At 33.3% G+C, this 25,736-nt stretch overlaps 3 protein-coding genes, 2 long non-coding RNA genes and 1 pseudogene across 8 annotated transcripts; 4 read left to right on the plus strand and 2 right to left on the minus strand.

The window, feature by feature from the left end:
• The first annotated feature begins 1,993 nt into the window (after positions 1–1,993).
• Positions 1,994–5,634, plus strand: LOC146958719 (cysteine-rich receptor-like protein kinase 25). 2 transcript variants are annotated; one of them, XM_085740257.1, is made up of 7 exons: positions 1,994–3,035; positions 3,417–3,560; positions 3,648–3,769; positions 4,004–4,214; positions 4,343–4,583; positions 4,720–4,870; positions 5,123–5,634. In XM_085740257.1, exons 1-7 carry the CDS (start codon positions 2,174–2,176, stop codon positions 5,432–5,434), a joined length of 2,043 nt encoding a protein of 680 aa, XP_085596383.1. In that variant the 5' UTR covers positions 1,994–2,173; the 3' UTR covers positions 5,435–5,634. The 2 variants fall into 2 exon arrangements, with proteins under 2 accessions (XP_085596383.1, XP_085596382.1); XM_085740256.1 differs by having other exon boundaries at positions 3,417–3,769.
• Positions 5,635–8,079: 2,445 nt separating this feature from the next.
• Positions 8,080–9,208, plus strand: LOC146958720 (putative cysteine-rich receptor-like protein kinase 9; annotated as a pseudogene).
• Positions 9,209–11,066: 1,858 nt separating this feature from the next.
• Positions 11,067–14,505, minus strand: LOC146958721 (uncharacterized). 2 transcript variants are annotated; one of them, XR_015024709.1, is made up of 4 exons: positions 14,367–14,505; positions 13,236–13,327; positions 12,472–12,538; positions 11,067–12,170 (listed from the first exon to the last, which is right to left on the minus strand). It is a non-coding gene; the product is annotated as an uncharacterized LOC146958721 (long non-coding RNA). The 2 variants fall into 2 exon arrangements; XR_015024708.1 differs by having other exon boundaries at positions 12,472–13,327.
• Positions 11,259–14,330, plus strand: LOC146958722 (cysteine-rich receptor-like protein kinase 25). Its single transcript, XM_085740252.1, has 7 exons — positions 11,259–12,117; positions 12,447–12,587; positions 12,671–12,792; positions 12,874–13,084; positions 13,212–13,449; positions 13,565–13,715; positions 13,797–14,330. Exons 1-7 carry the CDS (start codon positions 11,295–11,297, stop codon positions 14,109–14,111), a joined length of 2,001 nt encoding a protein of 666 aa, XP_085596378.1. The 5' UTR covers positions 11,259–11,294; the 3' UTR covers positions 14,112–14,330.
• A 7,257-nt stretch (positions 14,506–21,762) lies between the features above and the next one.
• Positions 21,763–25,502, plus strand: LOC146958723 (cysteine-rich receptor-like protein kinase 25). Of its 2 annotated transcripts, none has more exons than XM_085740250.1 (7): positions 21,763–22,939; positions 23,438–23,578; positions 23,669–23,790; positions 23,872–24,082; positions 24,193–24,430; positions 24,542–24,692; positions 24,773–25,502. In XM_085740250.1, exons 1-7 carry the CDS (start codon positions 22,114–22,116, stop codon positions 25,085–25,087), a joined length of 2,004 nt encoding a protein of 667 aa, XP_085596376.1. In that variant the 5' UTR covers positions 21,763–22,113; the 3' UTR covers positions 25,088–25,502. The 2 variants fall into 2 exon arrangements, with proteins under 2 accessions (XP_085596376.1, XP_085596377.1); XM_085740251.1 differs by having other exon boundaries at positions 22,082–22,939; positions 23,438–23,584; positions 23,639–23,790.
• Positions 23,344–23,778, minus strand: LOC146958724 (uncharacterized). The gene is made up of 2 exons (XR_015024710.1): positions 23,646–23,778; positions 23,344–23,529 (listed from the first exon to the last, which is right to left on the minus strand). It is a non-coding gene; the product is annotated as an uncharacterized LOC146958724 (long non-coding RNA).
• Positions 25,503–25,736: the final 234 nt, after the last annotated feature.

The following is a 25,736-nucleotide window of genomic DNA, read 5'->3' on the forward strand; positions in this document are numbered from 1 at the left end:
ATTACATAAGTATTTATAGACTTGATCTCTTACTTAAATAACAAGTAAGCGAACTGATTCACAACAAACTAGTTAGTTACTAACTAACATTACCTCGAACTACTTGGTAGTTGAATTATACAACAAAACATCCAACCAGAATATGCCAACGAGTTTTCGTAGCTTTCAAACTCAAACGGATAGGTCCTATGATCTTATGATGACTGACCAAATGTAGAATGCAAAAGAGAACCGCTATCAAGTTGGAAAGACATGAGAGGAAGACACCAATACAAACATGAAGTTTATAAAGCAATTACGATACACGAAAATCATAGGTGACAAAACTGGTCAGCCGCCTGTCCTGCTTTGCTCTACCCCCACCATTAACATGTCTAAAACACAGCATGGCAGGGCAAGATGAGATTTAATGAGTTGAAAATCTCACCCGCCCTATCATTGGGTTGATGGTTTAGTCCGTCAATAAAAAATGTATGAAATATATTCGCTTTTAGGTATGTTTTGAAATAAAATAGTCTACAAGTTAGGAAAAAAAACATAAATGTTATATCATTAATCACACTAAAAATTGATGAATAAAAAAAATCAAATTACAAAACATGACAGGTCAATCCATCGGCTGCACTCTTATCCCATCTTAAGTGTTGAACTAAAAAAATTAGGTTAAACATGACAATTCGAAGATTCCAATCCATTTTGTAAGCCTATAGTGAAAAAACACAAGAGATTGTAAACTAAAACTCATTTGGGTTGGTCTGGTGGTGTTGGCTTGGGACTTTAGAATGTGCTCCTCTTTAAGATCTCATGTTTGATTCTCCCTAGTACTAATTTAGATGAGCTAATTTTGTTTCTTCAAAAACAAAAGAGATTGTAAACTATATATTCTATAAACCAGTGGTTTCGCCTTGCCAAAATTGACTCTAACTCTAATGATAAGAAATTGAGTATTCAATTTGTAATTAACGTAAAAACGGGTCTTACATTTCTTTATATATTTAATATTTAGTTCATACATAAAAGTAAATACTCACATTTGAATCATGACCGATTAGAAGATTAAGCTACTATGTGAACAACAAATTTTCACATTTGAATCACATTGATAATTTTTGAAGAATGACATTCATAATGACATGGTTGATAGCTGTATCTTCGTCACATGTCTTCACAACAATGTTACTAAATTGACTTTCAAGTCGTTGCTTCCAGTCAATATTTTTTTCCTTACATTAATTATGGAAAACAATTATGGGAAAGGTTATTTAAACAGCTATTTTGTTATCCAACAACATTTCCTTTTGTTTTTGGAGTAAATCCAACAACATAGTATTTGTATACGGCTATACAATATAATTACATTTTGTTTTTTGTTGTTTTATTTTTCTTTGAATCTAATCAATAGTTATAAGTGATGGTTTTTTATACGGTATCAAATAGTATCAAATGTATTGTCAATTTTTAGTTGTTCAAATACACCTCAACAATTTCAGGGCATCCCCAAGCTCAACGGTGCTATTTGTACGATAAATTACACGAAGAAAATTGCTTTTTTGGCATTGAATACTTCCTATTGACACAAGCAAATGACCAAATTACCCCAGCGGTAGTTAATTGCCTCTGCATATGCGCCAGCAGTTAACTGCCGCTGGCTCCTCCAGAGGCAGTTAACTGCCTCTGGCTTTGCTGTTTTTATTATGATTTTACGCGTTTCGGTCGAAAAATTAAAATAAATCGAAACTTATTCAGAATTCTACGAAACTTTACAGACATGTTTCTGCCAGTAAAAAGCAACTAATAGGAAGTATTCAATGTCAAAAAAGCAATTTTCTTACACGAATATAGTGAGGCATTTGACGAGTAAAAAAGCTGCCTAGCGATGCAAAGTCATGTTTCTGCCATAAACAGAGAGCATGGGTGTAAAAGCAACTAATAAGATATTGCATTCATTACTACACAACATTTTTTCCTGTGTTTAAACTTACAGTGTGAAAATTTGACAAAATAAATCATATGTATGTTCAATCAATCACAAAACGAAGCTTCATTAAAGAAGCAGCTTGATTCATATATTAATCAATCTAGTTTTCTATTCTATCTCACAATTAATTTGTAGAAAGTAGAAACACAAACTCGATCACTGATTCCATAGACCATAACCATTGCATTCCAAGGCATGCATTCCTCATTGCTACTCCCAATTCTCATATATATCATCACATTGTTCTTCAATCATATTACCACAGTTTCTGCATATATAAATTACCCATTACCACCTTACTATAACTGTTCAACTTCAAGCAACAACACTAATTATGATTACTCACCAAACAACATATACCATACAAACCTTAAAACTCTTCTGTCATGGCTTTCCTCAAATGCCACACCTACAACACACGTATACAACACTACCATTACAGAATCCAACACCAACAACACCATCTATGGCCTCTTCATGTGCCACTTCATAGAGGAAGATCCGAACTGTAAACATTGCGTGACAAATGCAACCAAACAGATAGCAGAACATTGTCCAATGTCCAAAGAAGCCACGATATATGCTCCTTATTGCATGGTTCGTTATTCCAATCGTTATTTCTTTTCCACGGTGGAAGAGAATCCTAAACTCACCTTCATGAACGAACAGGACTATGAGGGGCCGCAAGTTGGTGTATTCAACACCTTACTTTGGAATACTATGAATGATATCAGAAATTTAACAGCAAATGTTCCTAATGGATCCATGAAGTATGCTTATAAATCAGTTAACATCACAGATAACCAAAAGCTGTATGCAATGGTATATTGCATTCAATATCTTTCTTCAGACAACTGTAGTTGGTGTCTCGGTGATGCCATATCAGTAATTTCAACATCTTGTTGTAGAGGGAAAATTGGAGGCAGAGTTTACTTTCCTAGTTGCGGCCTCAGATTCGAACTTTATCCATTTTCCTATCCACTCGCTTCATGGACAACGATCCAGCAACCGCAACTACCTACTGTAACGGTTCCTCTTAGCACCTTGGCATCACCAGGTTTTGCATAACCCTTGACCAACATTTTTACCATAAAAAAACAATTTCTTGTGTGAACACTATTCTTTCAGATTTTGATTGGTTGTGAAATAATTCTTAGTACTACATTCGTTACAAAATAATTGTCGTCCTCACAAGGACTAAGAAAAACTATAGATAAATTAAAGAATGCAGACAATATAAATTTATGCATAGAATTGAAGGAAAAAAACTAATTAATGCCATATTGAAAAAGCAAAATGATGCTTATTTTAGAACGTTTTTATAGGCTAAAACAATCATTATTTTGAAACTGATAGAGTATTTACTACTTCTACCTTCTAGTAAAAAAGAACTGAAGTTATAATTAGAGGAACTCATAATGTTCAATTTTTCATGCAGGAGGAAAAAGGAAAAAGTCAATTATATCAGTGCTAGTTGTGGTTTTCCCGATTGTTGTGACCGTGGTGCTTTTATGTTTGGGTTGCAGCTGTTTTATAAGAAGGAAACAGAGGAAGAATCAGGAGACTGATCTCAAAGAAAGCTGTAATGATTTAAATCAATATAAAAAAAAAAAAGTGTTGCTATTCTACTTTCCACATTGTTTGACAAACTCAAATTTGTCTGGTGCAGTTGGGGATGATGTTGCTATTTTGGAATCCTTGAGGTTTGGTTTAGGCGAAATTGAATCTGCAACAAACAAGTTTGATAAAGATAATATGATTGGAAAAGGTGGATTTGGAGAAGTTTATAAGGTAAAATCTAAAATCAGTACCATAACACATTCGTTCTGCACCTTTATTATGATACTCCCTCCGGCTTTAAATATGAGCTAAAAATCAAATGTATTTTGCCCAAATTGGACCAAACACATTTTTACGTTTTTTGCGTATATTTAAAAACGTTTGAATCAAATATATTTGACTTTTTGCTTGTATTTAGGATCGGAAGGAGTAGTTAATTAACAAATGGTTCATCTTGCTTTACAGGGTGTACTTACCAATGGGGATGAGATAGCTGTTAAGAGGCTTTTGGGAAGCTCTAAGCAAGGTGCAAGAGAATTTAAGAATGAGGTTCTTGTCATAGCTCAACTTCAGCACAAAAATCTAGTGAAATTACAAGGATTTTGTCTTCATGGACAAGAAAAGATACTCATATACGAATATGTACCTAACAAGAGTCTTGATTACTTTTTGTTTGGTTAGTACTTTTTACTATTATTACAGTTCAACTCTTAATTTAAATGGACATATGTTCTTGCAAGATGAATTATTTTCATACCTGAAATATAAAACTCGCTAAATTCATTCCTTTCCCTTCTATTCAAGATCATCCTTTAAAGAGAAGACAATTAAATTGGTATGAAAGGCGCAAGATTATTGGAGGAATTGCTCGAGGAATTCTTTATCTCCATGAGGATTCACGCCTTAAAATTATACACCGTGATCTAAAACCTAGTAATGTTTTGTTAGACGGCAACATGGAACCAAAAATCTCTGATTTCGGTATGGCAAGAATTGTTGCTGCCGATAATATTGAAGAAAATACGCGTAGAATTGTTGGGACATAGTAAGTTCAATCTTCCTACTATTCTCTACTAGCAGTTTCATTTTCCCTTTGAATTGTTCAGTTTGTATCTCATTTAGAGATTACCCATTCTTTTTTCTTACATAAATTTCACTGCTAACAAAGGTACTATATGCAGTGGTTACATGTCTCCAGAGTATGCAATGCATGGCCAATTTTCTGTGAAATCTGATGTGTTTAGTTTTGGAGTAATGGTATTGGAGATTATCAATGGAAAAAGGAAAGGCTTTTCCTCTGAATCAGATTGTTTTGAAGATATACGAAAATATGTGAGTATTTTGATTCTTTATCAAATATTTTGAGTTTAATTTTCATGCATTGTCGGTCTAAAAAGTTTTGCATTGTCAGTACACAATCAATTATGCGTGTGACTTAAGAAGTGGTTATAATAAATGTCAAATGCTTCTAATGATCAAACTGTTATGATTGATTGATAGTGTATATGAGTTAAGTACATGTTTTATTATGTATATATAGTAGATGATAGAGACAATGAGATTTAATTAGAGGACTTAATGCAGGCTTGGACAAAATGGATAAACCAAACAGCATTGGAACTATTGGATCCTGAGATGAAAGGATCTTTGTCTCAAAACGATATCACACGATGCATCCATATTGCATTATTATGTGTACAGGAAGACCCCAATGATAGACCCACAATGGCAAAAGTTGTTTGTTTTCTCAACAGTCCTTCAGTGGAATTGCCATTACTTACGGAACAATCATTTTTCATGAAAAGAACAATGGAGGACAATATGGTCAAAAGGGGATTGGACTCTATGATCACTTCAAACTATGAATTCACAGTGAGTGAAATTTACCCTCGATAGTACTGCAAGGGGATGTATTTTAGGAAACACTGATGCTGGTTGTTACCAAAAAGTTTCAAAGGAAATGTAAGAAATAGACTACTAATAATTGATTGTTACCATTCTACATGTGTATAGTTTAATGTATTCTATAACATTTTTCTCATTCATCTTTTCAAATGTTGACAAATTTTAGACATTGCCACATTTCCTATGAGAAATGGTTTTTAGACATTAATTTTGTTTGCTGTTAATCCACTGTAATTAGAGTCGGTAACCCCTAGTAGGTACCTCAAGGTATCCTCGTGGCTTATACCCTTTGAACCTGTCATGGGACTATTAGCGGAAAATTTGTTTCTTTTATCTATATGAGGTTGGGCCGTAGGACATCAAAATTTAGACGCTAAATATGGTGTCGTTTGACTTCCCTACTGCTAGTGTATGTCTAACACATTAACTAAATATGGTATTGTTAGCTTTAAAAAGAAAAAAAAAATGGCTAGGTGTTATGTTTCTTTTGGAGGCACAAGAGAAGGGAATATGTGATTTCAGTCCTGTAAAAGAATCCTGATTAGTCAAGTTGAAAAGGATTTGTTGCATAGCCTTCGGCAAAAATATACATTGTAAATACTTCTTCAATAAAATGGAGTAAAGTAAAATGAGGAAAAGCAAAAATCAAGATGCCTCCAAATCCATCAAAGATGTTTATTAGGAGAAGGGAGAGGAATCAGAAGATTTCCATCCTTAAGCAAATACATCAATATCAATAACAATTATGTACTATGGAATTACATACACGAATCAATTAGGTAAAACCACATAAAATTGTGGCTTTTCAAATAGAATTTATCAGCACATTTACTACGCATAATATTTAAGCAACGTCAGATTTACAACCAAAACTTTTTAAGATCATTTTGTTTAGGGTTTCGTTAACGAGTGTACTCAGAGCACTCTTTAAGCATTTTAAAATAAACAATTATTCTTTACAAAAGTCAAATATTTCGATTTCTAATTCATTAATTACACACATTTTCATAAATATTTACTATTTAGAGTTCTTAAAAAGTGCCTCCAGAGACACTCATTAACCTTTCTCTTTTGTTTATTAGCTTTCCTAAACACACCGTAAGCTAATTGAAATATGCAACTAAAAGAAAAATTAATATTTACAGGGACGTCCCTAAGAATTCGGAGGCTCGGCTCTGGGAATGAAAAGAGGCCAGTGATAAAATCAAAACGTATTTTTTTTGAAAGAGCAATGTTCTATTTATTTTTGTTTAAAAGATAATTATAAGGTGTCGTATATATGCGGTACACCCAAAGGTGAAAATGACTACCGTATACATGAGGAACCCCCACCTAACACCAAAAGCAAGAGGACCTAATTCTAATAGGCCTAAAAGGCTAAAACAAGAGGACAGAAAATGGTTGGGGGTACTAAAAAAGATTGGAGGGCAGTAGTATTAGTGGATATTGAAAAAAAGAATTGAGGCCCATGGCTGAGGGAGGCCCAGCTCTGTTGAGCTGTTTGCACCCCCTCAGGGCCGGGCCTGAATATTTACTCATTTACATAACAGGGGAAATCTTATGAATTTATAAACTATCCCTTTTGATAGAAGCACTTTACAAAAATCACATGTATTAAGAAAAGTTATTGGAACAATAAATTTGTCTATATGACTATTACCATATATATATATATATATATATATATATATATATATATATATATATATTTAATGTTAATTTTTTATATTCCAAAAAACATTGATAATATTAATAAGGGGTAATAAATTACATCAAATTTTTTGTAGATGATCCTATATTTTAGGACAACATTCTTTTTTTTTTTGGTAAATGATCTTACAATTAGGAGGGAGAGAGTACATGGTACGAGAGTGGAGATGATAGAGACACCTAGAGTTGACTAGTGGACTTAATGCAGGCTTGGACAAAATGGAGAAACTAAACACCATTGGATCCTCGGGAAAGATTTTTGTCTCAACGAGCATCCATATTGCGTTATTATGTGTACAAGAAGACGCCAAACGATACACACTCAAAATGGCAAATGTTGTTTGTTTCCTCAACAGTTCTTCAGTGGATTAGCCCATTAGAATGGTCATTTTCCAGGAACAGAACAATGGTAGAAAGGGATTAGACTCTAAAAGTAATTGCATCTATCAATGTATCCACAGTGAGTCAATTTTACCTTCAGGCTTGAACATTTTCCTACACTTAACTCATGTATTAGAGAAGAGAATGATGGTTTAGAATACAGACCATGTAATTAGTTTGGGTTTTCCAATAAGTCTAATATGATTCCATTTTTTAGAAATCACTCGCATCAAATAAGATAAAATGCCGACAACTATCCTCTACTAGTTTTCATTTATAGTAAGAGGATGTGGACACCCTAAATCTTGTCCTCAACCAAAAGTATAGCCAAGATTGTTTAATAATTTTCACATGGTTATTTCAAGGTGATGTGGAGTATAAATAATTGAATGGAGATAGCAACATGTGTACAAAATAAAAGTTTGCTCTAAAGATACCTAGTGGGGGTTGGGCTGCTATAATTATTTAACTACATAAAGCTTATAAAAGAAAACATATATATCAGCCAGTACCAACATTTGAGCTCCTAGTTCCCCCTGTGAAGTATGGGTTCCTTCCATTTGCTGCTTACACTTCCAACTTTCTTTTCCCTCTTTTTTCACTGCTTTCCTTCTCCCATCATACAAGCTGCTACTAATGATGCAACACATCCTTACTATAACTGCACAAGGAACAGTACTTCTGCTTCCGATTATGCTTACCGTTCCAACCTCAAAACACTCCTAGACTGGCTCTCCTCCAATAGCAGTAACAATGCAAGATACTACAATGCCAAAGTCTCTAGCCAAAACACTATGGACGCTGTTTACGGTCTCTTTCTTTGCATTAGAGACATTGACCCCAAACTCTGTCAGTTGTGTGTGAAAGAAGCAACCGAACTCATATCATCACTGTGCACCACAGCAAAAGAAGCCATAGTTTGGCACACAGCATGCTTTGTGCGCTATTCTGATCGTCGAATCTTTTCCATTGTGGAGAAAAGTCCAGAACTTTATTACATGAACGAAAAAGATTATGTGGGTGAAGTTGGACGCTTCAATTCAACAACATTCTCTGGGATATGTTGAATGATTTGAGAAACGAGGCAGCAAATGCTTTTGGTAAATTGGCTGATAAGTCGGTGAATATCACAGACAACCAAAAACTATATGGTTTTGTTTGGTGCGTCCCAACCTATCTTCAGAAAACTGTAGCTGGTGTCTTAGCGATGCCATAGCAGAAATTCCAACTAGTTGTTGCAGAGGAAAATCTGGAGGAGCAATATTTTATCCCAGTTGTGGTCTTAAATTTGACTTAAATCCTTTCCACAAGGCACACAACAATATTGCTTGGGGAACACCACCTCCACTACCAACAATTCCTCGTCCTTCAGCTCCACCAGGTTTAAGCTTTTGAAAATCCTTCATATATATTTTCTTAATTTTACTAACATTTCTGACACAATAAGACAACAATCAAGTTAATACTAACTTAATATCATACCATATATTACTGTCAACCCATGACTACTATATCTAGCAAGAGTTATATATCTTCTGTGATAGCTTGGTACGTTGTGAACGTGAACTAAAATCATCACTAATATTTTCCTATCATTCTAAGCATGTTAGGACATCAACTAGTAACAAAAGATCAACGAAAACACAAATAACAGACAATGGAACTCAATTATAGAGAAGCTATAGTTTCTTATACTACTTGAGTGAATTAGGGTTTACAGTGTTACAAGACATATCTATATAATAATTAACCACCCCGCCGCTTGTCCCTCTTCTATGTCTATATAGCAGCCATACTCAACAAAGGAAAATATAAGTAGTACATCAATATTTTAAGAACTTGGAGAGGGTTTAGCTTTAAAAAGAAAAGAAAAAATGGCTAGGTGTTATGTTTCAATTGGAGGCCCAAGAGAAGGGGATACATGATTTTGGTTCTGAAAAAAATCCTGATTAATCAAGTTGGAAAAGAATACGTTGTCTTGTAGCCTTCAACAAGACTGTACATTCTAACTACTTCCTTGATAGAATGGAATATAGAAAATTGAAGAAAAACATAAAACAAGATATTTCCAATCCATCAAAGATGTTTATTTGAAGAAGATAGGGGAATCAGGAAATTTCCACCCTTAATCAAATACACAAATATTCGTGGTGCATAATAGTGACCCCTAAGATCAGTTTTCTTCTTCTTTTTATCAATCTGAAAACCAAGTGTGTGGCGTATGATTGATGAGTCTCTTGAGATTGGATGAAAATGTACTATTTTCAGCAGAGATAATTACTACATATAAACTGACAATGCAAAATCATTTTAAGCATAATTGTATGCGTGAGTTTTAATGATTATTTGTCATTTCTTTTATCTACCAACGGGGGGGGGGGCTAAATTGCACACTGTGGAATAGAAAAACTAAACTTACAAAAAAAAAAGATTGCTTCACATGAGAGAGAGAGAGAGAGAGAGAGAGAGAGAGAGAGAGAGAGAGAGAGAGAGAGAGAGAGAGAGAGAGAGAGAGAGAGAGAGAGAGAGAGAGAGAGAGAGAGAGAGACGCAGAAGAAGAAGATTGGCTTCACATGACATAGGAGATAGTTCGTATTTTCAAATTTCATTAGCAGTTTTTCCTAGATTCTATATTGTTTTGATTGTCTTTTTTTTGTATTAATGTTAAATATGAAGATTTGTATTAAATTCTTAAAATAGTATAGAAAAACAAATACACAATTTTTATGTAACCTTATAGTGTGAAAATTTGACATGGTCAGTAACTAAATGAAGCTTCATAAAAGAAGCAGCTTGATTCATATCATATGTCTTATATCTATCTATTTGTATTCTATTTTACAAATTGTATAGAAACACCCTGATCCCAAACAACAGCTTCTTCATGTGCAAAATCAAAGACATGTCCTAGTTGTAAAGACATCATAGTTAACAAAACGCTGAATGTAATGGAATATTCCTTTCTAAATCTTTCTTTCCTCAGAAAACTGCAGTTGTCTCAGTAATGCCATAGAAAAAAAATTCCAACATCCAGAAGTATGCTTTTGGAAAAAAAACACAATTTTGATGTCCAACGGTGAAAGTATACTTCTGGATAAAAATAAAGATTTTCTTGCAATGAGAGTTATCTACCTCGGCTGTGGGTATCGCGGTTTACGGTGGACTGAATTTACGGAAATCTATAATTTGAATGGCAACGAATGCATCATCATAGGATATTATGGACAAAATGTATTTTGATATCAAACTCACAGAAATTGAGAAATTGAAGTATTAAACCATACAAAATTCATAAAACTCATAAATTCATATATTCTCTTCTAAAATAAACAAACGGTGTTTCATACTTTAGTGTAAAAAAATATAAATATATATTCAATGTGGACACCGAAATTTTTGTCCTCAAGCAAAAGCAGCCAAGATTGTACTTTTATAATTGCAGTGAGGTAATGAAGTGGGATGTTACTTGATGTTTTCACAAAGCTTTTTGAAGGTGGTGCAGGGTATAAAATTATTGGTGGAGATAGCAACATGAATAAAAAAGGAAAGTTTGCTGTAAAGACTGAATCAAGGGAATAAAAATGAAGAAATACCTAGTGTGTTGGGCTAATATAATCATAACTATTACATAAATTATCATTTAACCAAATCTTTTTGTCATAGGAAATCTTTAAAGGTGACAAAAGAAAACATATATCAGCGACCACCAACATCGCTATACTTGTCATATTTTTTTAGTTCCTAGTTCCCATTGCCAAGAATGGGTTCCTTCCGTTTTCTGTTTTTACTTCCAATTTTCTTTTACCTTATTGTTCATTGCTCTCCTTCTCCCATCCTACAAGCTGCAATTGATAATAGCACACATGCTTTCTATAACTGCACAAGGAACAGCACTTCTGTAACCAATAACACTTACCATTCCAATATCAAAACACTCCTAGATTGGCTCTCCTCCAATAGTAGTAACAATGCCAGATACTACAACGCCACAGTTGCAAGCAACAACACTGTGAACACTGTCTGCGGTCTCTTCCTTTGTGTTAGAGACACTGACCCTAAAACCTGCCAGTCATGCGTGATAGAAGCAGCTAAACTCATATCATCACTGTGCACCACAGCAAAAGCAGCCATAGTTTGGTACAAAGTATGCTATGTGCACTATTCTGATCGACACTTCTTTTCCACCGTGGAGAAAAGTCCAGAACTCTCTTCCATGAACGAAAAAGATTATGTGGGTGATGTTGGCCTCTTCAACAACATTCTCTGGGATATGTTGAACGATTTGAGAAGTGAAGCAGCAAATGCATCGGCTAAGTTGGCTAACAAGTCAGCGAACCTCACAGAAAACCAAAAACTATATGGCTATGCTTGGTGCCTCCCATACCTATCTGCAGAGAACTGCAGTTGGTGTCTTAGTGATGCCATAGCAGAGGTTCCAACCAGTTGCTGCAGAGGAAAATCTGGAGGCACCATATTATATCCCAGTTGTGGTGTTAAATTCGAATTATACCCATTCCACAAGGCACACAATACTTCTTGGGTGCTTCCCCCACTCACAAGTCCTCGCCCTTCAGACCCACCAGGTTTAAAATTGTGATTATCCCTCTTATACACTTTCTTATTTCTACTACCATTTCTGAAACAATAACACAGTAATCAAGTTATTCTCATACCATATATTACTGTCAACCAATGACTACTATATCTAGCAAGAGATATATCTTCTGTAATAACTTAGTACATTGTGAACATGGATTGAAATCACCAATAATCTATTCCTAACCCTCTAATGAAAATATAAATAGTTCAGGAATATTTTATCAAAGAGATATTTGTTGGTTTGCTACATAAACATCTTCTCATTTTTCTTGATGGAGACTGAAAATAACACAAGGTACTGATATTGATGCAGGAAAGGGAAAACAGAAGACACTAACTATATTTGAGATCGGTGTTCCAATTGTTGTTTCCATGATGCTTTTAGTCTTGGGATGTTGTTGCTTTCTATATAGAAAAGAACAAAAGAATCGGCATGATATTCTCAAAGAAAGCTGTAATGTGGAAAAATATACTACTATTTATAAAAAGAAGCATTTCCTATAGCCATATAACTTATATTCAAACTTGTTCTTGTAGTTGGAAATGATGTTACCACTTTGGAATCGTTGCAATTTGAATTTACCAAAATTGAAGCAGCAACAAACAGATTTGCTGCAGAAAACAGGATAGGCAAAGGTGGATTTGGAGAAGTCTACAAGGTAAATATATCAACTAGGACTAAATTAAACAATAACATCACTATACTTATTTTTTATAACAACTTCTTTATTGTTATTCAGGGAATTCTTCCAGATGGACAAGAAGTTGCTGTGAAGAGGCTTACAAGAAGCTCTAGACAAGGTGCAGTAGAGTTTAAAAATGAGGTTCAAGTTATAGCCAAGCTTCAACACAGAAATCTAGTGAGATTACTAGGATTTTGTTTGGAAGATGAAGAGAAGATACTTATCTATGAGTATGTGCCAAACAAAAGTCTTGATTACTTTTTATTTGGTATGTCATTTCTAAACTTGTATATTATATAACTTTAAGCTAGAGGCATGTCTTGATAAATGAATTACCATGGATCCATTCTTATTTGAACTAGATTATTGATCATCCAAAGAAACTAATATTGTAGATTCCCGTAAGAGAAAACTATTACCTTGGTCTCAACGTCAGAAGATCATCAAAGGAATTGCCCGTGGAATTCTTTATCTCCATGAAGATTCTCGCCTCAAAATAATACACCGTGATCTGAAACCTAGCAATGTCTTGTTAGATAGTAATATGAATCCAAAAATATCAGATTTTGGAATGGCTAGAATTGTATCTATAGATCAAATTGAAGAAAGTACATGCACAATTGTAGGAACATAGTAAGCTTATAATTCAAACTTTACTTCATTCACTTTCCCGCATGTATTTTATACCTACAAATCATTATCACTGACTCACACTAACCAGACTTTCATGTTTTTTTTTTATATGTAGTGGTTATATATCTCCAGAATATGCAATGCACGGATACTTTTCAGTGAAATCCGATGTGTATAGTTTCGGAATCATGGTTCTAGAGATTATTAGTGGAAAGAGGAAAGGTTGTCCAGCTGAATCAGAGTGTGTTGATGACATCCGGAGATATGTGAGTAAAAAATTTCTTAGACTTCTCTTGAATAAAGTTTTTGAAAGAATTATTTTCTTAATTAACAAATGAATATTGTAGGCTTGGACAAAATGGGCAGAGCAAACACCACTTGAACTAATGGATCCTAATACAGAAGGAACTTATTCAACTGAAGAAGTCATCAAATACATCCACAACGGTTTGTTATGTGTTCAGGAAAATCCAGAAGACAGGCCTACAATGGCTACAGTTGCATTCTACCTCAACAGTTCTTCAACCAACTTGCCATCCCCTCTTGAACCACCATATCTTAAACGTAATGGAACTGAAGAAATTATACCCCCCAACATCGCACTAGACAATATAAGTGATTCCACCAACGGAGTCACTATGACCGAATTCTTCCCTCGATAAGACATGGGTGAAAACAGTTTTCAGTGTATCGGTACTATTATCTACTGTTACATGTGCTTATTGACCATGGTAATTTTTTAGAACTTTGGAAATAGAAAAAGTAAAGGCATTAACTCATTAAGCAAAATCTGTGTGCATATTTTTCAGGGACAATTTATCAAACAGTTGTAGGGTGTAAAGTATGATCAGCAAGACAAAACAAGAGTATTGTTGTGATCATATATATATTGGTGATAGAATTGATTGAGAAATCACCTTAGCACATCTTGTAATGTGAACAATCTGAAGCCCAAGTGAATGATGGATTTATCATCGCAGTGAGTTGAACAAAATCATAGTGACGCCGTAATTTAGTTAAAGTTTCAAACTGTATATTATGCAAAATTACGCTGGCTTAAGGTGATTTTGTCAAACTCCACAACATCAAACAACCACTTAACAGAGCAACCTAAAGAACACTTTTAACTTCCTAAAATGCAGACAATTATCTGTGTGCATATTTCATTATTATTCCCTCCCTCCATAGGTCAAAGGAATTTAGTTATATGCTGCACGGAGTTTATATGCTTGGATTCATAGGTCAAAGGAATTTAGTTATGTTTTTTTAACAACTTTTATTTCATTATTATTCCCTCCCTCCAACTATTCTTTTAAATGTTTTTAAAATGAACTTAGCTCAGTTTATAATATACGTAAAGTTCGGGATTCGAACCTCAACCACTAAAATAAATGTTTTTCAAATAAACAACTATATTTAAGGCTTTTTGTCAACAAAAAAAAAAAAACTATATTTAAGGCTTGGACAAAATGGGTAGAGCAAACACCACTTGTAAAATATGAGAGTTAGCCAAGGTCGTCAAAATCGTGTTAACACTCATTCCCAAAAAAAATCGTTTTAACATGTAAAATCACCAAATTTTACGTTTTTAGGTTTTAAATTGGTTTGGGTGAAATTGAATTCAAAGCGATTTCATATCAAGTTAAAATCGTGTAAAATTGAGTATAATCAAAAGAAATCAACTTGATATTATTAGAGGGTACTCTTTAACCTTTAAGAATTTTAGAAACTTATCAAATTTATAGGCTTTTTATATAGTTTATTTTTAATGATTTTATGATTTAGTGGGATACATAATTTGTTCATTTAGTTTGATCAGGTTTATGAGCATGACACTTTTTTGGTTTGTAGATGACCCCTGAAAATCTCATATACTAAAAAAAACTATTAGGAATAGCTATTCATTTGATTTTTTTTTTTTTTTAACACAATGGATTTTTTTTAAATATGAAACAAACACTATTAAAACCAGCGAAAAGACGGGTACTCACGTGCCAATTTTTCTACTTTTTTTATTTTTTTATTGTGTTAACGTTTCATAAACAACCCTCACCATCGGTTGTGCAACACGGGCAGAATAGAGTGCAAGCTAACAACTCAGTTTAGGAGAAACCGCGTGAGACGTGGTTGAAGTGCAACGTGGATGCCGCGTTTCATGACCGTCAACATATTACATCATTCGTGTGTTGTGTTAGAGACTCCCGTGGGCAATTCATTCAGGCTCAAACGAAATAGCAACGAGCAAATATGACAGTTTTGGAGGGGGAGGCGGTAGCCTTACTCGATGCCATTCACTTTGCTGTTGGGAACAGATGGGACCAGGTTGTCTTCGAGTCCGACTCAGCTACTCTAGTGCAAGCGCTATCGTCTCCGGGCCATGGTGATTCAAAATTTTATACTATTGTTTCTAGTATTATTTTTCAGTTATCTTTACATTTCAACTTCGAGGTGAAGTTTGTTAGGAGACAAGCGAACATGGTTGCTCATAGCTTAGCTAGGGCGGCCTGTTCTTGGGCTAGTCACCGTATCTTTGATTCTTATCCTTCTTGTATTGAACACTGGTTGATTAATGATAATAGTTAACTTTGTTTTGGTCAAAAAAAAAAACTTTTAAAAATTATGAACAATGTTTTTTATGAAATTTTGATTTTGATTAAAAGTAAAAATATAAATGTTTTTTGCTTTAAAATTATAACAAATCAAACTAACCGTCATTATATATTTTAATTTTTTTTCGAATAAATGATTATATATTTTAATGACACCAACAATAAAACAAAAAAATATAATCTAAATTCTTATTTTTTTAATGACACCAACAACCATCTTTATTATAGAAAAAGTTGTTTTTTTAAATATTTATTATAGAAAAAATTGTTTAATGGTATAATTGGTATAATGAAAAATTATGTATAGATATATTCATCTAGTTTGTTGCACTTTTTAAAGGATAAAAGAAGAAAAAACTGGACATATATATGCTCATACCCAGTGAAGGATCCAGAAATTTTGACTTGCGGGTAGGGGTGGCAAAAATACCCAAGCCCACGGGTAACCGTGGGTAAAATTCGTCACGGGCACGAGGCGGATAGCTAAACAGGTATCCACGGGTATAACAAACGGGTATTTGACTACCCATTATTATATGGATACGGACACGGATTTGATTCTATCCATACCCACGGGTACCCATACCCGATGATAAATTAAGTAAATGACTAAAATATCCTTATATATCTTATCTTATTACTTAAAGTTGTTACCTTATTGAAGGAAATTTTACCGCTCACCTAAGATTCCTCATTAATAATCTATTTTTAATTTTAATTTCTTTAATTCATCTTATTAAGTTCATTGTTTCCACTTCATTCACATCATAAAACATATCCTGAATTAAGTAAAAATCATGAATTTTCTATGGATATGTATGATTTATGAAATTTGGAATGGATTATGTATGGATGTTTAAAAGTTGAAGATTTTTCGTAATTAAAAAAAGTTTTTATTTGTACAAAAAAAATAAATTCAAAAATCCATGGGTACCCATGGATACCTCAATACCCACGGGTACCCGCATAGTGGGTACCCACGAGGGTACGGGGTGGGCACGGGTATCATATTTATCTAACGGGGCGGGCACGGGTATCATACTATCCGTACCCATGGGTACCCATTGACATCCCTACTTGCGGGGGCAAAATTTTATATAATAAATATTTATAGAAAATTTTTAGCAATGCAAAAATGATATAATAATAACATTATTATCATTGAGTATCCTTAAAAAAAAATCATTATCATTGAGCAAAATACTCGAGATTATAATCACTATCCTATTATATATTAGAAAAAAATTAAAGACTCGTCAACATCAACAAGTTAAAATTGTTTTTTACGTGTCTTTATATTTAAAAAATATGTGTAAATTATTCAAAATTTCATATCAAATGCATTTACACATTTGATTTTATAAAATTCTTGAGCGAAACTCTTTTTTATGGTATAAATTTCTATTTAATTGGGACAATCTATTATTTTAAGAGGAGACAACCATTAAAATATCAAAGACTTAACAAATATAACCGGACGAGTAGTGGGGCAGTTGCTCCCAATCCACTATGCCTAGATCCGTGGCTGCTCATACCGTGTTTGTTACACTTTTATTTTAATATTTAAATTTATTCATATATATATATATATATATATATATATATATATATATATATATATATTTGTTATATGTGTTATTTGTATTGAAAATTGAGAGCGATTTTAGAAAGAGAAAAAATCATCATAAAGAAGTCAAAACATGTTATTTGCTTTATATACGTATTTTTTGTATATAGTATAGATAACTAAAAAGATTTTTTGGTTAATTTTTTTCAAAAAAGTCCAAAACAAATGGGCCTTTTGTTTTTGAATAAAAAAAAACTATTTCTAATGACTTTTCTTTTTAAAGTCAAAAAATACAGTATTTTTTAAAAACGAGTTTTTAAAAATCCTAAACAAACTTGTTAAAATGATAAAAGTGATGTTTTTTTATAAAGAGAAAAAATTCGAAAAGTGTATAACAAACGCACCCAAATCCAGTGCAAACCACCTTGATTTTCCATGAGAAATTGTCTCTCGACCCTCATGCTCGTGTCGTGGTCCTTTTGGTTTTGAATTAGGCTCTGAGCCTGACCAGACGATACAGTTTTGGTGTTTAATAAAGCTTACAAACACGTAAAGCTAAATCAAAACACAGCACTGTGTCAACCTTATCAGGATCAAAATCCGATTCCCATATTTGTGCTCGTGGTCCCTAATGCAGCAATAAGTACAAATTATTGAGTTGCTAAGCTAATAAATGATTAAGAAGAATATCATAGACAAAAGAAAAATTGTCCTATAAAAGGTAATAAAATTTATTGGTTGTTTTAACATGTTTACAAACTAAAATTTGAATGATTTATTTTATTTTTTAATACAATATTAATTACATTTTTCACTATTTAATATCTTCTATTTTGTATTTATGATAATGGTGAATGCATCAATATTTAAAAGAACACTTAAAATTATTTTTTCTTTCACTTTTACTTACTTCATCCGTCCTAAATTATTGATTTGTTATTAATAAATGATATGAGAATGATAAAATAAAGAATTAAAAAAAAAAGATACTATAATTAAGAATATAATAAAAAAAGTAACATTTATATTTTATTGATATTGTAAAATGACTTATAATTTTATATATTTATTTTTCAAAACAACTTATAATTAAGAATAGAGAGAATAACTCACTTACTTATTTTGGTAAGGAAAAAGTATAAAGAACTGCTAGAATATTTTTCACCGTTCATAATGATGTCTGACGATAAAGTATAGGACATCCCTAAGTTTAGAGCCAAATTTTAAAGGGAGGGCACGCGTGGTTATGAACAGGTCAGTGTACTTCTGTTGGGTAATGACCCGTTTCTTCTTAGCATTGCTATTTCTAGTTGAATAAGGTCGTTAACTTGTTAACTTTTGCTTCGCAATTTTCATTACCAATTTTGTATAATTCTAAATTGATTATTTATTGATGGATTAAATATATTTTTTTAAGTACTAAACTTAAAAGTTCATAATTTTATACGGACTAGAAGTATATTTTAACTCTATTGTTTTGATTGTCCTTATTGACATCAAGGCTATTTGTTGAGAAATTTTTAGTAGAAACCAAATGAATGAGTTGCTTGACCAATAAAAAGATGCTAACCATGCGTAGTCAAGTTTCTGCTGGACAAAAACAGAGCATGGGTAGAAAAGCAATGGATGAGTGGAGTTACCTTTTCTCCATAGTACAAGTGTACCACAACATTTTCCTTTACGTACCTAAATGTTTGGATCACAGTTAGACAATGATAATTTTATATGAGCTGCAAAAGAGTGAATATGTTAATTTGTTCTTGAATTTATGAACATCAATGAATTTTGTTATTGATTGTTAAAAATAGGAAAATTAACCCTCAATTTATTTCAAGTAGGGGTGGCAATATGATCCATGAGATCCATATCCATCCAACACAAAATCCATCCAATCCATCCAATCCATCCACCAAACAAAAAAAATTGTTAATGGATTGGTTTGGATCCATCCATTTAAAACTATGGATGGATTTGATCCATCCACCTTATTTTCAAAATCCAATGGATCACCTCTTTATAAAAAAAATCCAATGGATAACTTCAAATAATATTTTTTTTTAACCAACTTCAAATAATATTAATCTTTTTTATTTAAATAATTATATATTTGATAAAATAAAAAATAATTTAACAAAAAAAGCTGACAAAAAAAAGGAAAAAAAACTGTCAAAAAAAAAAGGAAAAAATTAATTTTTTAATAATTAAATATTATTAATTTAATATATTATTAAAATATTATTTAATATTATTTTATTATATACGGCGGTCAACGCCGGAGCTCCGCCGTCAACCACCGTGAGACTCGCCGGACCACTGTCGTTCGCCTGAATTTTGGCCGGAAAACCGCCGTGTGCCGCCGCGTGTCGCCGGAGGACCACCGTGGTCAACGCCGACGGCGGCCGGTTGACCACCGATTGCCACCCCTGGCCACCACATTATTTTTAATTATTTTATTAATAAAATTTATTATTTCTGAATTATTAAATTAGTTGGGCTTAGGACAAAAATGTTTCTTGGCTTAAAAAATCTTTGCTGGGCTTTGTTACATAAAATTGATTTAGATTTAATTCACTAATAAAACTCCTCAATAAATAATACACCTCTCCAAAAAAAAAATACACTTTAAAAAATGATAAACTTTCAACAACGAAAAAATAATACACTTTGATTTATGGATCGGATGGATTATCCATCCACTAAAATCTAATAATGGATGGATTGGATGAACTTTTTTCTTAATGGATGGACCGGATGGTTTTTTCTTAAGAAAAAAAATAATGGATTGTAATGGATTAATGGACTTTTTTTAATCCATCCATTAGGATCCAAATCCATATCCATCCAATCCATCCATTTTGCCACCCCTAATTTCAAGTCTATCAAATGAGTCCTTCCGTCAAGTTTAGCCATTAAATACACCGAAATGTAGTGTCAAAACGCATATGATTCTGTCCATGTCACATCCCTCGTATGCAATGACCAAACTTTTCTTAATATATGTGAAAATATTAAATGCTTATAATTAGGGTCGAAAGAAGTACATATATATAAAATATAATTCAATTATAATTATGCAAAAAAAATGTACACATTAACTACAACACCAACGTTTTTAAATAAATGTGTAAAGTGGGAATGAGACGCGTATAATCAAGAGATGGAGGGAGTGGTTTATATAAAAAAGCAAATGCTCAATTTTTATGAAAACTTAATGGTGTGAAAATTGACATGAATCGTATGTAAGTTTAATAACTAAATTTAGCTTCATAAAAGAAGTTGCTTGATTATTGTGTATTTTACTCACAATTTGTAGAAACACCATTATCCTCAACAATGGCTTCTTCTTGTGTAAAATCTAAGACACGAATCATAACAGTAAAGACTACGTTGTATGCAATGGAAATGGAATTGGAATATTTCCTTCAATACCCTTTTTAAGATAGGTGATTGCTCATCCAACTCCTTGAAAATGCGGAATTCTGCAGAAGCTAGTGTATCTTGACAGATTTGAGCATATAAGAAAGTTGATGAACAATCACCCTTATAAATGCACTTGGTATAGGACTTAGATACAAACTTTATCCATTTTACCATTTACCGACATTAAACATAGACTTAGTGTGTATTTGGTATCACGGTGAATAAAATCATAATGCCAAGATAATTTTGTGAAAGTTACAAAGTATATCTCTTACAAAATTATGCCGGCATACGGTAATTTTGCCAAACTATTCACAACATCAAACAACCACTTAATAGAACAACGTAAATAACACTTTAACTTCCCCCTGGTGTACATAAGCAGCTTTTTTGCGGATATAATTTTTAATTCTTACACACCTAAGGTAAATGCAGACAATTATCCTCCAAGTCAACTGCAGATAACTGTGTTCTCATTCAAATTTTATTTATATGCTACAGTGAGTTTATATGCTCAGATTGATAGGTCAAAGGAATTTAGCTAATGTTTTTTTTTAACAGTTTTTAATTTCATAATTCCCTAGCACTATTAAATGTTTCTAAAATAAACAACCTTATTTAAGCCCATGTGTCATTTAAGAGTGGGAAATATATAAATATATACTCTATATGGACCCTGAAATTTTTGTCCTCAGGCAAAAGCAGCCAAGGTTGTTGTACTTTCATAATTGCAGTGAGTGAATAAAGTGGGATGTTAGTCATGTTACATGATGTTTTCACAAAGCTTTTTGAAGATGGTGCGGACTGCGGAGTATAAAATTATTGGGTGGAGATAACAACATGTATAGAAAATAAAAGTTTGCGATAAAGACTGAATCAAGGGAATGAGAAACTTAGTGGGTTGGGCTAATATAATCATAACTATTATATTAATTATCATTTAACCAAATCTTTTTGTCGTAGGATCATTAAACTAAATCTTTAAAGGTCACAAAAGAAACATATATCAACCACCACCAACATCACTATACTTGTTATAATATGAGTTCCTAGCTCCCCTTGTGAAGAATGGCTTCATTCCATTTGCTGTTTTTACTTGCAACTTTCTTTTCCCTCTTTGTTCATTGCTCTCCTTCTCCCATCATACAAGCTGCTATTGATAATGGCACACATGCTTACTATAACTGCACACGAAACAACACTTCTAATACCGATAACTCTTACCGTTCCAACATCAAAACACTCCTAGACTGGCTCTCCTCCAATAGTAGTGACAATGGCAGATACTACAACGCCACAGTTGCAAGCAACAACACTGTGGACACTGTCTATGGTCTCTTCCTTTGCGTAAGAGATATTGACCCCAAAATCTGCCGGTTGTGTGTGATAGAAGCAGCCAAAATCATATCATCACTGTGCACCACATCAAAAGAAGCCTTTGTTTGGTACAGCACATGCTATGTGCGCTATTCTGATCGTCGCTTCTTTTCCACCGTGGAGAAAAGTCCAGAAATCTCTTTCATGAACGAAAAGGATTATGTGGGCGATGTTGGGCGCTTCAACAACATTCTTTGGGATATGTTAAATGATTTGAGAAGGGAGACTGGAAATGCTTCTGCAAAATTTGCTGGCAAGTCAGTGAACCTCACAGAAAACCAAACAATATATGGCTATGCTTGGTGCCTCCCATACCTATCTGCAGAGAACTGCGGCTGGTGTCTTAGTGATGCCATAGCTGAAGTTCCAACCAGTTGCTGCAGAGGAAAATCTGGAGGCACAATATTATATCCCAGTTGTGGTGTTAGATTTGAATTATATCCATTCCACAAGGCAGACGGCAATAATTCTTGGGTGCTGCCTCCACCCAGAAATCCTCGTCTTTCAGCTCGACCAGGTTTACACTTTTGATTATCTCTCATTTACACTTGCTTAATTTTACTACCATTTCTGACACAATTAGACAGCAATGTAAGTTATTATCATAGCATATATTACTGTCAACCCATGATTACTATATCTAGCAAAAAATATATCTTCTGTAAGAACAAGAATTGAAATCACCAATAATCTTTTCCTGTCCCTCTAATGAAAATATAATTAGTTCATCAATATTTTATCAACAAAAGTTTTATTATATCTAGCAAAAGTTCTCTCTGATCACTTTGATTATTATTAGCTAATCCAAAGAAGACACTAAAAACAAAATTCTTATTTTCTCATTTACATAACAGGGCTCAAGGGGTAAATTTTTTATTTACTTTTTAAAAAAAAAGCTGTTTTATTTCTAAAAATATAAAATACTTATCAGTTTAAGAAATATTTGTTAGTTAGCAGCATAATCATTTTTCTTGATGGAAACTGAAAATAACACAAGGTACTGACATTGATGCAGGAAAAGGAAAACAGAAGACACTAACTATATTTGAAATTGGTGTTCCAATTGTTGTTTCACTGATGCTGTTAGTCTTCGGTTGTTGTTGCTTTCTATATAGAAAAGTACCAAAGAATCAGCATGATATTCTCAAAGAAAGCTGTAATGTGGAAAAACATACTGCTATTTACATATAAAAAGAGGCATTTCTTTTAGCCATATAACTTACAGAATTCAAACGTGTTGTTGTAGTTGGAAATGATGTTACCACTTTGGAATCGTTACAATTTGAATTTGCGAAAATTGAATTAGCAACAAACAGATTTGCTGCAGAAAACAGGATAGGCAAAGGTGGATTTGGAGAAGTCTACAAGGTAAATAAATCAACTAGGACTAGATTAAACAAAAATATCACTACACTTATTTCCATAACGACTTGTTTTATTGTTATTCAGGGAGTTCTTTTGGATGGACAAGAAGTTGCTGTGAAGAGGCTTACAAGAAGCTCTGGACAAGGTGCAGTAGAGTTTAAAAATGAGGTTCAAGTTATAGCCAAGCTTCAACACAGAAATCTAGTGAGATTACTAGGATTTTGTTTGGAAGATGAAGAGAAGATACTTATCTATGAGTATGTGCCAAATAAGAGTCTTGATTACTTTCTATTTGGTATGTCATTTCTAAACTTTAAGCTAGATGTCCTGATAAATGAATTACTTTTATGGATCTATTCTTATTTGAACTCGATAATTTACCATCCAAAGAAACTAACATTGTAGATCCCCATAAGCGAAAGCTATTACCTTGGTCTCAACGCCAGAAGATCATCAAAGGAATTGCCCGTGGAATCCTTTATCTCCATGAAGATTCTCGCCTCAAAATAATCCATCGTGATCTGAAACCTAGCAATGTCTTATTAGATAGTAACATGAACCCAAAAATATCAGATTTTGGCATGGCTAGAATTGTATCTATAGATCAAATTGAAGAAAGTACATGCACGATTGTAGGAACATAGTAAGCATATGATTCCTACTTTACTTCATGCACCTTCATACGTGTCTTTTTTACCAAGCAATCATTATCGGTGACGTCCACTAAACAGACTTTCTTGTTTTTCATATGTAGTGGATATATATCTCCAGAATATGCAATGCATGGATACTTTTCTGTGAAATCCGATGTGTATAGTTTTGGAATCATGGTTCTAGAGATTATTAGTGGAAAGAGGAAAGGTTGTTCTGCTGAATCAGAGTGTGTTGATGACATCCGGAGATATGTGAGTACAAAATTTCTTAGACTTCTCTTTTTCTAGTTCAGAGAATGAATTTTTTTTCATTTAACAAATAAATATTGTAGGCTTGGACAAAATGGGAAGAGAAAAAACCACTTCACCTAATGGATCCTAGCATAGAAGGAACTTATTCACATGAAGAAGTCATCAAATACATCCACATTGGTTTGTTATGTGTTCAAGAAAATCCAGATGACAGACCAACAATGGCAACAATAGCATTCTACCTCAACAGCCCTTCAATCAACCTGCCATCCCCTCTTGAACCACCATATTGTAAGCGTAGAGGAAATGATGAAAACGCGACCTCCAACAAGGATTTGGACAATATTGGTGATTCAACCAACGGAATCACTGTCACTCAATTCTTTCCTCGTTAGGACATTGGTGGAAACAGTCTTCACTGTATCAGTGCTATTATTTGTTGTTACATAAATACAATAGACCACAAACGTGATATGCGTGTTTGGATATGTCAAACGTTAGTCAATTACCCCCCTCCGTTTGTTTTGGCTGTTAAACCATATGATGTGGCAAGTAAATGTACATGTGGCACCTCCACATTGGCTGAATTTTATGCCACATCATAGGAGGGTAAATGACTTTATTTTTTATTTTTTTTTGCTTTCTTCATCTTCTTCCTTCCACTTCTTCATCATCTTCAACATCACTTTCATCAATGTTCATGATGGTTGTGATCGTGTTTTCTTTCAATCTGGTGATGTTCAATAATGGATGATGGGTAACCCAGGTTTTAGTTCAACAAATTAAAATGAAGTATTTTATGTTGTTTGACTTGGGCGTTGATTGTTTTCCTTGCTGTCCATAAGTTTGTTACAGCCAAAACATTTCCTTTATCTTTTTGACACAGAGGTTCGGTGATTTATATTTTCCTATATATTCAAAGCAAGTTGAACCTAACTCACCAATCCTCTACCAAACCCAAGCCTCGAACGATATAACAATGAGACACTCTGTGGGATTTATAGCTTAAATTTGGAACTATATCTATATGTGGAGGTGAAGTAA

This window comes from Medicago sativa, chromosome 1 (assembly GCF_051527215.1).
Source record: "Medicago sativa cultivar Bolivia chromosome 1, Bolivia_mono, whole genome shotgun sequence".
In the NCBI taxonomy this organism is placed as follows: domain Eukaryota; kingdom Viridiplantae; phylum Streptophyta; class Magnoliopsida; order Fabales; family Fabaceae; genus Medicago; species Medicago sativa.

Coding starts and splice junctions, on each gene's coding strand:
- LOC146958722 (XM_085740252.1), top strand. CDS start 11,295: ATGGGTTCCTTCCGTTTTCTGTTTTTACTTCCAATTTTCTTTTACCTT. Junction 12,793..12,873: donor GATTTGGAGAAGTCTACAAG/GTAAATATATCA, acceptor ATTGTTATTCAG/GGAATTCTTCCAGATGGACA. Junction 13,085..13,211: donor TCTTGATTACTTTTTATTTG/GTATGTCATTTC, acceptor CTAATATTGTAG/ATTCCCGTAAGAGAAAACTA.
- LOC146958719 (XM_085740256.1), top strand. CDS start 2,174: ATGCATTCCTCATTGCTACTCCCAATTCTCATATATATCATCACATTG. Junction 4,215..4,342: donor TCTTGATTACTTTTTGTTTG/GTTAGTACTTTT, acceptor CTTCTATTCAAG/ATCATCCTTTAAAGAGAAGA. Junction 4,584..4,719: donor CGTAGAATTGTTGGGACATA/GTAAGTTCAATC, acceptor TACTATATGCAG/TGGTTACATGTCTCCAGAGT.
- LOC146958723 (XM_085740251.1), top strand. CDS start 22,114: ATGGCTTCATTCCATTTGCTGTTTTTACTTGCAACTTTCTTTTCCCTC. Junction 24,431..24,541: donor TGCACGATTGTAGGAACATA/GTAAGCATATGA, acceptor TTTCATATGTAG/TGGATATATATCTCCAGAAT. Junction 24,693..24,772: donor TTGATGACATCCGGAGATAT/GTGAGTACAAAA, acceptor TAAATATTGTAG/GCTTGGACAAAATGGGAAGA.